General features: G+C 40.2%; 2 protein-coding genes across 2 annotated transcripts in view; both read left to right on the forward strand.

Moving 5' to 3' along the window:
- LOC106602437 (oocyte zinc finger protein XlCOF29-like) overlaps positions 1–15,841 on the forward strand; it is a 395,249-nt gene that overhangs the window by 359,351 nt on the left and 20,057 nt on the right. The window lies entirely within an intron of this gene.
- LOC106602401 (protein glass-like) lies at positions 1,353–9,332 on the forward strand. Its single transcript, XM_045717568.1, has 3 exons — positions 1,353–2,012; positions 2,395–2,525; positions 6,955–9,332. The coding sequence occupies exons 1-3, from the start codon at positions 1,730–1,732 to the stop codon at positions 8,143–8,145; spliced, it is 1,605 nt and encodes a 534-aa protein (XP_045573524.1). The 5' UTR covers positions 1,353–1,729; the 3' UTR covers positions 8,146–9,332.

The following is a 15,841-nucleotide window of genomic DNA, read 5'->3' on the forward strand; positions in this document are numbered from 1 at the left end:
TATTGCTTGCTGCATTACAAATTAATCAAAAACATTCACAGCCATAGTGTGTCCACCACTGAAATATACACAACAATCACAACTTTTCATGATCAGTATCCGTGACACTCAGAGCAGACTTGTTTAGAAAGAACAGGGTGTTATCTATAATATATATCTATATATACACAGTACCAGTCAAAAGTTTGGACACACCTACTCATTCTAGGTTTTTCTTTATTTTTACTATTTTCTATATTGTAGAATAATAGTGAACACAAACTATGAAATAACACATATGGAATCACGTAGTAACCAAAAAAGTGTTAAGCAAATCAAAATATATTTGATATTCTTCAAAGTGGCCACCCATTGCCTTGATGACACACTCTTGGCATTCTCTCAACCAGCTTCATGAGGAATGTTTTTCCAACAGTCTTGAAGGAGTTCCCATATATGCTGAGCACTGCTTTTCCTTCACTCTGTGGTCCAACTTATCACAAACCATCTCAAGAGCAAACTATGTTACAAGAGCTTCTCCTTCCAGAGTAGCCTTATCAGACATAGGAGTGTCCACAACGGGGAGAAACATAGCAGTGTGGCTTGAGATGTACATGGGATATTTAGGGACCATTCTTTAGCTGACATTATTATAGTTTTCATGTGAAGTGTCTTGGGGTAAAAAGGGTAATTAACCACATACCCCTCATTAACCCTTTTGTTAACTTGTCATTTGAAACAGGCTTGTGTAAATCTGTTTTTAGAGAGACAGTAAATCTTGCCTAGAACAAGGACAGTTGAATATTTACCTGACTGACTAGATGGAATAAAGTCATTTTATTATGCTCTACTCTATTCTTGCTAACATGCTGTTCTTTCAAAACAAGTCTGCTCACTGCTTAAAAGATACTGATCATAGGAGATTTGATATGTAATGTAATAAGCAGTACCGTATTTCACAAAACAGCTTGCATACTTTTTTTTATTTAACCACACCCTTTGAGCTATGACGCCAACCAATAAGATCCTTTCTTTTCAGTGTAAACGGAAGTGTCTGGGTCCCAGGTAGCCAAAAGGACTTTAAAAACAAGATGTAATTGATATTCATGCTCCACGAGGTGAGGCCAAAGGTAAGATTAGAGCAATTATGATAGATGTGTGGTAGAAGAGGTGGGACTCAGAACCCAAGGGCATTTATATGCCAGCCATAGAAAGGTCGGTGGACCAAGATTCAAATTAAGAAGGAAGAGGTGGTGTTTGCGTTTAGGACATTGTACATTGAACTCGTCCTTATATTTGGTTGGCAAGCATGCAAATGGTTTGTGTACAGAGTGTATGGGTGATGAAACAGTGATGCGTGTGTTGATGTAAGTACAGGGCTCTTTTAATTTTCTTAGTAATACAGGATTAGATGGGAGGGTTTATTTTAATGTTTGTTTGTTTGTTTATTTATTTAGTCTATTCATTTAGCTGTGATTGACTACACACTCCAGTACAGTACGTGGCGGAATGCAACTAACGTTTGAGGACCGCCATAATATTATAGAAGAAGAAGTAAACGGAAGTCAACAGTGGTCAAAAACAAATTTCACGTTAGTGTTTTTATGTGTAGACGTTTTATTAACACCATATAACTAATTGAACTACACCGCATTACATACATGCCTCAGGTAGTGTTTAATTTGCGTTGGAGACGGTACTTGGTTGATTTATGTTATCTAGGTAACGCAAGCTAGCTGCTTAGCAAACAATGGCTAATTGTATGGTTTTTCACACTCAAATAGCCTCTGTCATGGAGGTGCTGGCAAATGCAGCCGTGGCAGAGATCTGTAAACTCGTAGGCGACGACTATGCAGTGTTTCGTTTGGAAATAGCTCAAAGCCAGAAAGAAAATGGGGCATTGCGGAGGAAACTACAGCAACTGGAACTAAAGGTGGCACGGGAGCGGGCAGAGGGGACAATACGAGATCGCGTCCTCGCCAGTCGTCCCAGTAGTGTCAAGATCGTCGACCGATACAGAGGAATGGCAAGAGGTACATTTTGCTGAGGCTGCGCGGCCTGGCGACGTTCATAGCTCAGTACCTGTCGCGGTTCATATATAGCTCAGTGCCTGTCGCCCCGTTCCCTTCTGCACATGTGTTCAAATGTGATAACCAGAATTGGGTATTGTAAACCAGGATAGTAAGCACTTGCGCGTAGACACTCATATTCTAACCAGATTCTTAATTGACTTAATTTCCTATTATCTACTCAATGAAAGCAATGTGATGCATGTTACATAATACATCGATCAATAAATAGTATATCAAGAATGATAAGTCTTACATCCTTGTCAATTCTAGCCAGTGTTTGATAAATATGCCGTTGAGCATTGACTGTAGCTAACCTACGCCTCTATTCCCCAATCACTCTCAGGTGAAGGGCATCTCACTGGAGGCCACAAGACCTTTGTGAAGCCAGTGGGTCACAATACATGGAGCCATGGCCAACCAATCACTGTTGATGAGGGCACAGGAACCTCAACTCAGAACATTATCGTGATAGAGGTTAGTGTAATAGAGAGCAATATTAATGGCATCTTTTTGTATGCACTAACGGAGGCTAACTCCGCCATGGCTCGTTGGCCAAAGCCTATGGGGAAATTAATGTTTCTTTTTTATAAATCCCGAAAATAAGGTCTGGTAAACACAGGCTTGGGAGATCTTATGTTTTGTTCTCAGTTTAATCAGCTAACATTGAAGTTAAGCATTTATGTAATCAAAACAAGTAAAGATAATGTGCTAACATGTAAAAAAAGAAAATAAAAACTACCTCTACACCTGCCTTTGATGTCTCACTACCTTGTCAGATGGACCCAAAGTTTATTCATGACATATTTCGGGAACCGATAAATGTTGTAGAGATATGGTTGCAGCCTGGAGCAAAACAATACACCATCCTTGCATTTTCGTTCGATCTGGTAAAGGCCTCCACAGACTGTATGTATGATTTTTAGCTGTCTTATGTGGGCAAATTCTAGGCTTGTTCAGTGTGACGGTCTAGGTTAAGATTAAGTACCACTACGTGCATTCGTAAATTTAGAAATGTTTAGCCTTTACATTGTGTAGAGTGGGTGGTGTTAAAAGCTGATCCCGGTGACTGACCCTTAGGAACACAATATAATAGTTTGATTTAAGCGTTAACATGCTTTGCAATAAGAAGGATTTCCCTAATCATTTTCATGACATAAATGAAATCAGGCTACCTGGTGCGATTTTTGTGCATTTATCAAAATAAACATTCTACCACAGCATCCATGTTATTTTGGGGAAGCCTATTTGAGTTTGGACAACGTTTGTATGTGAGAACTATTTCTAAGATGCATACTTTCAGTTTTTCCGAACTCACTACACTCGCACATACAGTGTCAAGAAAAAGTATGTGAACCCTGTGGAATTACCTGGACTAATGCATAAATTGGTCATATAATTTGGTCTGATCTTCATCAACAAACAACAGTCTGCATCAACTAATAACACAAATTATTGTATTTTTCTTGTCTATATTGAATACATCATTTAAACATTCACAGTGTAGGTTGGAAAAAGCATATGAACCCCTAGGCTAATGACTTCGCCAAAAGCTAATTGGAGTCAGGAGTCAGATAACCTGGAGTCCAATCAATGAGACGAGATTGGAGGTGTTGATTTGCGCTGCCCTGCACTATTTAAAAAAAAAAAAAAAAAAAACTCACAAATTTGAGTTTGCTATTCACAAGACGCATTGCCTGATGTGAACCATGCATCGAACAAACAAGATAAAAAATTGTTGACTTGCATAAAGCTGGAAAGGGTTAAAAGTATCTCTAAAAGTCTTGATGTTCATCAGTCCACGGTAAAGACACATTTTCTATAAATGGAGAAAGTTCAGCACTGTTGCTCCTCTGCGTAGGAGTGGCTGTCCTGCAAAGATGACTGCAAGAGCACAGTGCAGAATGCTCAATGAGGTTAAGAAGAATCCTAGAGTGTCAGCTAAAGATTTTGTAATCTCTGGAACATGCTAACATAACTGTTGACGAGTCTACGAAACGTAAAACACTAAACAAGAATTTTGTTCATGGGAGGACACCAGGAAGAAGCCATTGCTGTCCCCCCCAAAAAATGATGCATGTCTGAAGTTTGCAAAAGAGTACCTGAATGTTCCACAGTGCTGCTGGCAAAATATTCTGTGGACAGATGAAACTACAGTTGAGTTGTTTGAAGGAACACCCAACACTGTGTGGAGAAAAAAAGGCACAGCACACCGACATGGAGGGAGCATCATGTTTTGGGGCTGCCTCAGGGCCTGGACAGCTTGCTATCGCTGATGGAAAAATGAATTTGCAAGTTTATCAAGATATTTTGTAGGAGAATGTAATGCTATCTGACCGCCAATTGAAGCTCAGAAGTTGGGTAATGCAACAGGACAACGACCCAAAACACAGAAGTAAATCAACAACAGAATGGCTTCAACAGAAGAAAATACAACTTCTGGCATGTCAGAGTCCTGACCTCAACCGGATTGAGATGCTGTGGCGTGACCTCGAGAGCGGTTCACACCAGACATCCCAAGAATATTGCTGAAGTGAAACAGTTTTGTAAAGAGGAATGGTCCAAAATTCCTCCTGACCTTTGTGCAGGTCTGATCCACAACTACACAAAACGTTTGGTTGAGGTTATTGCTGCGGGGGTCAACCAGTTATTAGATCCAAGGGTTAACATACTTTTTCCACCCTGCGCTGTCTATTGTTATGACTTGGATGAAGATCAGATCACATTTTATGACCAATTTATGCAGAAATCCAGATAATTCCAAAGGGTTCACCTGCTTTTTCTTGCCACTATAAGCATAGAGTGAGACTTGCGCTGCTGGTGCTGGCACATGCTCAGATCAAACACACCGCTGTAGTTGACGTAGCCTATGTCGGCTAACGTAGCCAAGCAAGCCAATCACAGAATGTGACGACAGAACTGAACCAAATTATACAATCTGGCCAGGTTGATATCAAGATTTTGGTAATATGTAGGTCCGTTTTGAGTCGCATTCCAAAAATACAGCCACACAAATCTACGTAGAGAGCGACGTAAACGGACCTCCGTCGGCTCTGATTGCGTCGACTGTGTAGATCCCCCAAACGACATGATACCCCTATAGGAATGCCCAACGAACCAGAGGTAGAAATTGCTAACTCATTTAGTTTTTTTAGGACTACAAGCTGGCGAGCTATATTGTTTTGCATAAAAACACCCAGACTATTCAGTCATTTGTCAATCTTTTTAACTGATGCGAAGTGAGATTTCACTTGTAACTAACCTCAACTAGAAACAATTTACTCTCTCTCTCTTACTTTCATGTAGGCTATTTTTGCTTTGATCTCATCATAAGCTCTATTTTCCCACGTGTGCTGTTATTCATTCATCTGTGTTGGATACTGTCTCTCACGATCTGCAAATGTGAGTTGTGGTTGCTTTTTTCCCATGGGGAAAAATTGATTTAATTTGTTAAATATTAGGAGTACAGTAATGCTTCTGGCATCTCAGGAATGGTAAAATTCTCCCCCTTTCAAAGAAACCACTGTTATTTACCCCCTTGACAGTTATGATGGGGAGAAAATCAGAGCTGTAACTTGTTTAACCTGTAGCCAAGGCTGTATAGTATATACGGTTGATTATGGCTGGCATTGGTTACAATCTGCCACAATATCAATGTTGCCAGCTAAGGTATAGAAGGGGATAGTAGACCTAGTTGTACAAGGCTATCTGAATGTGCACATGATGGAAGTTAGAGGTAGCCTAAATATTAATTTAATAGAAAAAAGTGCACTAATTTGTGACTAAAATGGCTGTGACTAAGGGAGTGGAAGCTATAATGTCCATGATGGAAGTTAAGTTAGAGGTTTGTATGAACTGTTAAAAAAACAAAACTACAATGACTAAAATAATTGTGACTACAACTAGACTAAAAATGTCCAGAGTTGTAGTCTACTGATAACTAAGGATGAAATAAAAAAAATTGGACTAAGACAAAGGTATTTGTCAGACCAAATCTAAAATTATTGACAAAATTAACACTGCAGCCATCTATCTCTGTGCTCCCCAAAGAGTCATCCTTCAGGCTAATAGGTTAGCCTAGCAGCCTGCTGTCTGATGAAATCACAATTTCAGTAGTTCAAAGTAGATAAGCCATACTTTTAAGACTGCTAAATAACAACTATCAATCAATTAGATGTATTGTCGGGAAGAGATACCTATGCAACCGCATTATCTCTCGTCTCTCTATCGCTATTCCTCTCCATGTCTGTCTGCCAGCCCCACAGGCAATAACCAATGAGAACAGGCAGATGTAGACGCAATTGATTCTGGTTATTGTAGTTAATTACCACGTTTTCTGAGCTTAACTATGATGAGTTGGGCAACATATCCCAGAGAGAAATCTCTCTAGAAAAAGTGCACAAATGGTGTGCTGAGAGCACACACCCAAAACAAACTAAATGGAATTCAAATAATTGAACAGTCGATTTAGTTATTTAAAAACCGAAAATAAACTGACATTTCGGTAAATAACTCGGCACTATATCAACCTCCTTATTTTGCACTTAGTTATTAATCTGAACAAATTATTACCAAACTACTACTGGGATACTTACCTAATTAGAAACAATTTGATTATCAAACTCCAAAAAATTATAATTACACAATTACTAATTGTGATGGTGACTGTAGCCATTTTGGAGAACCAGAAAAAAAATAATGAAGGTGACACAACCACCACATAATATAATTGATAAGCCCAGAATGTCTTCTCAAAAGGTACAACAGGACCTGACACAGTGGCATGTATGGTCTTAAAAAGCGGCCATATCCTCTCAGGAGGACATGGGAGCTTGTGAGACTTCTCTACAACATTGTTATCCAATTTAGCTCATGTACCAATGATAAGCTCCTCTCTTCTGGTCAGTCTGCAGATGCAGAGGCTGCAGATCCTGGGGTCAAGCTGGAGAGGTCTGAAGGAGAGGAGGACTCACGGCACAACAGAGACATCCAGACTGCAGCAGTGGCTGGAGTGCTCCCTGTAGCCACGGAGGAACCCACCACCATCCCAGCGCAGCCCAGGACCCAACGCAGGATCACGGAGGTCAGTGGAACGCCGATCGCCGTCCTCAAGTCAGAGACGGACACCAAGACTTTAATTGTAACACACAGGCTCTTACACACAGAATCTGACCACAGATCAGACCCAGAGAGGCTGGGGAGAATGGGCTCTCCTCCTGCTCCCAGCTCAGAGTATATACCAGTATTTCACCAGAGCGAGAGGACGGTTAATTCCTTTGGACATGGTGAAGGTGATATGTCAGACACTGGCGGTGATGATCCATCTTGTTCTTACGCTACAGAGATGGACCCTGGCAACATGCCCTTGGGTTTAGAGACACAGACTGATCTATCTAGAGGGTACTGGAATCAATACAGTAGTAGTGTATATTCTGAAGGGTGCCTAGATAAGAAAGGGGAGGGTCTGGTCGTAGATGTGGAGGGCGACGCTCCTCCCACATGGAATGCAGATCGTCTCCTAGGAGACGGACACTCACAGGGCAGAGAATTCTTAGATCACAAGGGAAGCTTGGAGACAAATCCAAATGTGGCAACCCACTCCCCTTTACACACATTCAGGGATCGCAACCCAGTGTCCACGTCGATGGGGCTTTCTGATGCACACGGACACGTCCTTTTCAATCAGGTATTGAACTCAAACGACCAAAGGGCAAAGGCTCGGGGAGGGGGAGAAACATCAGGCAATACTAAAGAGAAGCGGTTCCTTTGCATGTTCTGTAACCAAGGCTTCAGCTGTCCCCAAAAGGTGGAAAGGCACCAGAGGATCCACACAGGGGAGAAACCCTTCAGCTGCCCCCAGTGTGAGAAAAGGTTCTCCCGCCAGGATCACCTGAAGTTGCATCAAAAGGTCCACACAGGGGAGAAACCCTACAGCTGCCCCCAGTGTCACATGCGCTTCACCCAGGCTGGCAACCTGAAGATGCACCTGAAGGTCCACACGGGAGAGAGGCCATTCGCCTGTACGCACTGCGGGAAGAGGTTTTCAGAGAGGAGATACCTCAGGATACACCAGCAGAAAAACCATTCCACTCTATAACATAGAAAGTAACCATTCCACTCGATAGCTTCTGACGTTTAGATCAAACCTTGTATTAAAGACAAATATTAATTTACATTGTTGTCAACTGAAAAGATCAACAGATGCATTTGGAATAACCAGAATAACAGATTTCAATGTTGAATATTCCTGGGTAGAATATTGCATCCAGACATTGTGAAAAACACTGAATGTATAAGACATTAGGAACACCTGCACTTACCATGACATAGCTTTCACCTGGATTCACCTGGTCAGTCTATGATCCCTATTGATATTACCTGTTAAATCAACTTAAAGAAGGATTTTTAAGTCTTGAGACAACTGAGACATGGATTGTGTATGTGTGCCATTCAGAGGGTGAATGGGCAAGACAAAATATTTAAGTGCCTTTGAATGGGGTATGGTAGTAAGTGCCAGGCGCACTGGTTTGAGTGTGTCACGCACCGCAATGCTGCTGCTGGGTTTCCTATGTGTATCAAGAATGGTTCACCACCCAAAGTACATCCAGGCAACTTGACACAACTGTAGGAAGCATTGGAGTCAACATGGGCCAGCATCCCTGTGGAACGCGTTTGACACCTTGTAGAGTCCATGTCCTGACAAATTGAGGCTGTTCTGAGGGCAAAAGGATGCAACTCAATATTAGGAAGGTGTTCCTTATGTTTTCTACACTCAATGTACAAGGCATATATAAACCTAAAAAGTCTGTTTCAAATTGTGTTTGTACTGTGTAGGATATGATCACAAATTTTCACAAAACACTTTTAATGAGAAGATGAATGCAGTTTATCAAGTTCTTGCAGATTTTTTTGTTGATGGTTTTCATATGGTATATTTAACTTGTTTATGTTTAACCACTTCAACTCGGAAGTTGGTCAACATGGATAGGGTCAAATTGACATTTAACCGAAAAATTATAAAAAGCATATGCATTACAATGGTAGAAATTGAAAGAACACTTTAGAGTTGATGGGGAAATGTTTTGACCAAAGGTGAAAACACAACAGCTCACCTGACAAGACTGAATCCAAACATTACTGTTGATTATGTGCATTTGACATTTACTGTACTTTTCATGCCATTTGTCAATAATGAAATCTGAAAATACTCAGGAAACATTTATATGAATATTCATTGACATTTTGGAGTAGGAGCAAGATAAGTAAAAAAATGGTTTGAATGAGGTCTGACTGGTGTCTAAGTGGGCACACACCTGTCCAAAGTGTGTACTGTTCCTAAGTCATTTCAATGCACTTTTATGACTCAAGGAAAGAGCCTTCTACTATAAGGTAGCTCTGCTAGCCATGCCATTGAGGAACTGAAGCAAGCACACTTGCAGTTTGTTGTTTGGAACACAGCCCTGCGTCCCCACCATCACACAAAATCGAGACCATGGGACAACATTTGAAGTCGGAAGTTTACATACACCTTAGCCAAATACATTTAAACACAGTTTTTCACAATTCCTGACATTTAATCCTAGTAAAAATTCCCTGTTTTAGGTCAGTTAGGATCACCACTTCATTTCAAGAATGTGAAATGTCAGAATAATAGTAGAGTGATTTTTCAGCTTTTAGTTACCGTAATTTCCGGACTATTGAGCGCACCTGAATATAAGCCGCACCCACTGAATTAAAAAAAAAAGTATTATTTTGAACATAAATAAGCCGCACATGTCTATAAGCCGCAGGTGCCTACCGGTACATTGAAATAAATTAACTTTACACAGGCTTTAACGAAACACGGCTTGTAACAAAAAAATAAAAAATTGGCAGTAAGCTTTAGTTGTCTTTTTGCACGGAGTCAATTCCTCACGCTGCTGTTTCCAACGTCTTATCATCGACTCATTAAGACCAAGCTCCCGTGCAGCCGCTCTATTTCCTTTTCCAACAGCCAGATCAATCGCCTTCAACTTGAAAGCTGCATCATATGCATTTCTCTGTGTCTTTGCCATGATGAGGGTGACAAAATGACTACCGTAATCAGAATGATGGGAAGTTTGAGAGCGCTCGATTTAATCTAAACAGTAAACAAAAAAGTTGTTTGACCTTAACCCGTTCGGCAATTTCATTGGTCTAATGAAAGCTTCATGCCGCCAAAAAACTGAGCACATCACAGAAAGCGGGAAAAATCCGTATATTAGCCGCGCCACTGTTTTAAGCCGCGAGGTTCAAAGCGTGGGAAAAAAGTTGCGGCTTATAGTCCGGAAATTACGGTATTTCATCACATTCCCAGTGGGTCAGAAGTTTACATACATTCAATTAGTATTGGTAGCCTTGCCTTTAAATTGTTTAACTTAGGTCAAACATTTTGGGTAGCCTTCCACAAGCTTCCCACAATAAGTTGGGTGAATTTTGGCCCATTCCTCCGGACAGAGCTGGTGTAACTGAGTCAGGTTTGTAGGCCTCCTTGTTCGCACGCGCTTTTTCAGTTCCGCCCACAAATTTTCTATAGGATTGAAGTCAAGGCTTTGATGGCCACTCCAATTCCTTGACTTTGCTGTCCTTAAGCCATTTTGCCACAACTTTGGAAGTATGCTTGGGGTCATTGTCCATTTTGGAAGACCCATTTGAGACCAAGCTTGAACTTCCTGACTGATGTCTTGATGTTGCTTCAATATCCACATAATTTCCCTCATGATGCCATCTATTTTGTGAAGTGCACCAGTCTTTCCTGCAGCAAAGCACCCCCACAACATGATGCTGCCACACCTGTACTCTTCGGCTTGCAAGCCTCCCCCTTTTTCCTCCAAACATAACGATGGTCATTATGGCCAAACAGTTCTATTTTTGTTTCATCAGACCAGAGGGCATTTCTCCAAAAAGTACGATCGTTGTCCCCCATGTGCAGTTGCAAACCGTAGTTTGGCTTTTTTATGGCGGTTTTGGAGCAGTGGCTACTTCCTTGCTTAGCGGCCTTTCAGGTTATGTCGATATAGGACTCGTTTTACTGTGGATATAGATACTTTTGTATCTGTTTCCTCCAGAATCTTCACAAGGTCCTTTGCTCTGGGATTGATTTGCACTTTTCGCACCAAGGTACGTTCATCTCTAGAAGACAGACCACATCTCCTTCCTGTGCGGTATGACGGCTGCATGGTCCTATGATGTTTATTCTTGCGTACTATTGTTTGTACAGATGAATGTGGTACCTTCAGGCGTTTGGAAATTGCTCCAAAGGATGAACCAGACTTGTGGAGGACTACACTTTTTTTCTGAGGTCTTGGCTGATTTCTTTTGATTTTCCCATGATGTCAAGTAAAGAGGCACTGAGTTTGAAGGTGGGCCTTGAAATACATCCACAGGTACACCTCCAATTGACTCAAATGATGCCAATTAGCCTATCAGAAGCTTCTAAAGCCATGACAATCTTCTGGAATTTTCCAAGCTGTTTAAAGGCACAGTCAACTTAGTGTATGTAAACTTCTGACCCACTGGAATTAATCTGTCTTTAAACAATTGTTGAAAAATTACTTGTGTGATGCGCAAAGTAGATGTCCTAACCGACTTGCCAAAACTGTAGTTTGTTAACAAGAAATGTGTGGAGTGGTTGAAAAACAAGTTTTAATGACTCCAACTTAAGTGTATGTAAACTTCTGATTTCAACTGTATAAGGTTCTCACATTTTGGTCAAATGTGTTATTCACATAGTTGCTCTTTAGGTGCTCTTTCACGTGTGATGTCAGATTTTTTTTAAATGTTATCTGCGTAAACACCTTTGTACTTGGTGCTATAAGGTTCTATCTGCAATCCAATCACACAATGATGTGTTGTCAATAAAAAAATGATTGTATGTATGATGAATGACACCACAAAACAGTTCTGAGATCTGGTACTTGAAAAATGCTCTTATAGGGCCAAGTCCTTGATTATTCATATAGGTTCTGGTCCTCTTTTGGAATTACTTACTTAGGCTTTTTCAGAAGAATGGTCATTATTTAAGCTCTTTACAAATAAATATGGGTGCCTTAGAGCATGTTTAAGGCCCATTAGAGAGGCATTGCTGTTTTTCGATACAAAAACCTCCATGGAAGGGGTATTTCACAAAAGACAAACTTAAATGTTATTGATAACTAGCAAGTAGTTTATTGACTGGGGGTGTCAGAGACCAAAAAACATCAGTTTATTCATTCAGAGCTAATCTTTAGCTGTTCCTCATTCTCCATAGGATATGGTGTATTTGTCACTTTAGTAAACTCTCGCTTTAACAAATGTGTGAACATGAATTAATATATTTGATGTGATTAGAAAGGAAGGAAGGATATTCTCTTAAATGTACTCATTAAATGTCTGTACTTTTCAATTTAAATAATAGTAACAGTCTATGCCAGATATAACTGTATGGCTGAACCCAGATTGACATTTCAGAGCCATAAGGTTCCATCTGTGAATGCACTGCCCCAAAAATGTATATATATATTGTTTTGCAAATGTCTCTAGATTTTTATACTCTGCACTTCAGGTACTTTTAAAACCTCTCTGGGGTATGTGGGACGGTAGCGTCCCACCTCACCAACAGCCAGTGAAATAGCAGAGCGCCAAATTCAAAACAACAAATCTCATAATTCAAATTTCTCACACATACAAGTATTTTACACCATTTTAAAAGATAATCTTCTTGTTAATCCAACCACATTGTCCGATTTCAAAAAGGCTTTACGGCGAAAGCATAGCATTCGATTATGTTAGGACAGCACCTAGACAAGAAAAACCACACAGCCATTTTCCAAACAAGGAGAGGCGTCACAAAAACCAGAAATACAGCTAAAATGAATCACTAACCTTTGACGATCTTCATCAGCTGGCACTCATAGGACTTCATGTTACACAATACATGTATGTTTTGCTCGATAAAGTTCATATTTATATCCAAAAACCCCATTTTACATTGGTGTGTAATGTTCAGAAATGTTTTGCCTCAAACGTCCGGTGAATGAGCACATCAATTTACAGAAATACTCAAACTTTGATAAAAGATACAAGTGTTTTGCACAGAATTATAGATAAACTTCTCCTTAATGCAACCACTGTGTCAGATTTCAAAAAAGCTTTTCGGCGAAAGCACACTTTGCAATAATCTGAGTACAGCGCTCAGCAACAAGCAATATAGAAACCCGCCATATTGCGGAGCCAACAAAAGATAATAGCATTATAAATATTCACTTACCTTTGATCTTCATCGGAATGCACTCCCAGTAATCCCAGTTCCACAATAAATGTTTGTTTTGTTTCGATAAAGCCCATATTTATGTCCAACCTCCTTTTTGTTCGCACGTTCAGTCGAGTAATCCAAATGCACTGTGCTCGCGCAGTAAGTTCAGACGAAAAGTCATTACAGTTCGTAGAAACATGTCAAACGATGTATAGAATCAATCTTTAGGATGTTTTTATCATAAATCTTACATAATATTCCAACCGGACGATTCTTTTGTCTTCAGAAATGAAAAGGAACACACCTAACTCTCACGGGTCGCACGTGATTGAGCTCATGTCATTTTCTCAGTCATCTGACTCCATATGCCCTTATTCTCTCCCCATTCACAGTAGAAGCATGAAACAACGTTCTAAAGACTGTTGACATCTAGTGGAAGCCTTAGCAAGTGCAAAATGACCCCACAGACACTGTATATTAGATAGGCAATCACTTAAAACTACAAACCTCAGATTTCCACACTTCCTGGTTGGATTTGTTTCTCAGGTTTTTGCCTGTCATATGAGTTCTGTTATACTCACAGACATCATTCAAACAGTTTTAGAAACTGTGTTTTCTATCCAAATCTACTAATAATATGCATATATTAGCTTCTGGGCCTGAGTAGCAGGCAGTTTACTCTGGGCACCTTCTTCATCCGGACATCAAAATACTGCCCCCTACCCCGATGAAGTTAAAGTGAGGACCTTATTGGGTTATGAAATCAGAATTCATTACAAAACAGTTCTCAGATCTGGTATGTGAACTTTGATGCTCACCATCTCAAAACTATGCGTTGCGCAGATAGAACCTTATACTCCCAAGGTCACGAAGTACCCTCATTTGACACCTTAGTCTATTGCCGACATGACTAGCTAATACAGTGTTAGGCTTTCAAAAGGCACTTCAGACAAACAGATTGTAATTTTGGTGCACATAGAATGGAGTCATGAGTGCATTCAAGTGCGTGTTGCGCGGCTAAGATTCTTCACAGTACGACAAACAGGCTCATTGTGTTCAGGACAACCCAGGGTATAACGCATGTCATCTTTGTAACTGTGGATCAAACATAGCGATCATAAATGTTGATACTGTAAATTACATGAGTTTTCAAATATGGAAATGTGAAGTGCACATTTGGACTCACAGGTGTGTGGTTTGCTTGTATGACAGTGGTATTTATTATAATCCTCAACGTCTCATCTTTCTGAACACATTGACTCAATTTCCAGCATTCTCCTCACTCAGACAACAAATGTGCTAAAGTAGCCCAATTAACAGGAGGGATGGGGACATCTTGTTGCGCAGTGCTCAGGTTTTTAACGGATGTCAGTCAAATCCCATACAGTGATGGGAAGCGGAGCTCTGACGTCATGTATAGCATGTTTCTGTACAGCCACAGCATTCCAATTTAGGCGCTTATCAATGACAATCTTGTATTTTCAACCCGTATACGGAATAACGGGCTGAGGGGAAAGGGTTAATAAACACAAAATGGGACTTTTCATTCTAAGACTTTCAGTGAAACTCGCTTTAGTATACATCTCATCCTATTCTGCATACACACTACAGCACTTTATAACCAATATACACTTACTAAATATACCTACACATACCCACACAAACACCTACTGTACACAAGTTGTTTAGTCAGGTTTGTCTCATGAAGATTTTTTGATTTATCATAGCTGACTTGTTTTTTACCCACGTCATATTTATGTACACCATGATGGGTTTAACAACAATGAAGTCATTCTTTAACTACAGTGGGGATAGGTAAACACACCATGTTGAAAGTCCATCATTATCAAACCATCAATGCTGCCTATGTACATTTTTTGGGCGACCCCACCAAATTCACTTAAATGTCAGTTATATATCTGTCATTCTCATTGAAAGCAAGTCTAAGAAGCACTAGATATGTTCTATGTTCGCCATTTCTCTGCTTAGCGTTCTTATGGTTTTGCATACCAGCTTCAAACAGCAGAAAATATTTTTGGGGTATTGACCAGATATTTCACAGTAGTTTAGATGGTACAATGATTCTCTACACTTAAATAGGGTTGGGCGGTATCCAGATTTTCATATCGTCATACTGTCCTTCTCTCTTACTAGAATGCTAACAAAATTGTCACAATTAATAGCGAATTTCCATGGAGGCTGCTAGCTAAATATGCTAACAAGCGCAAACTTTAAAAAAAGACTAATCGCAAAGACAGGTGATAAAGTTAAACATAATATAGGTAGGAACTTCCGAATGTCATTTTGTTGAGTTTGGACATTTACAAGCGAATGAGAGACATTATGCAAATGAACAAAGTTTTGATACATGCAGTACTGACTGGCTCTCAAGCAGCATGTCTACAGCTGGAGTCGCTAGGGCGATGGGCCTGCCTGCTCTGAGAAGAGAAATGCAAGGAAATCAAGGTAAGTGGCAGCTGTACAAATAACTAATCGAAATGGCTTTGACTTGTCAAACATGGCAGAAAGATAAGGTGTTGGG

The sequence above is a fragment of the Salmo salar genome, chromosome ssa04, assembly GCF_905237065.1.
Source record: "Salmo salar chromosome ssa04, Ssal_v3.1, whole genome shotgun sequence".
NCBI lineage: Eukaryota > Metazoa > Chordata > Actinopteri > Salmoniformes > Salmonidae > Salmo > Salmo salar.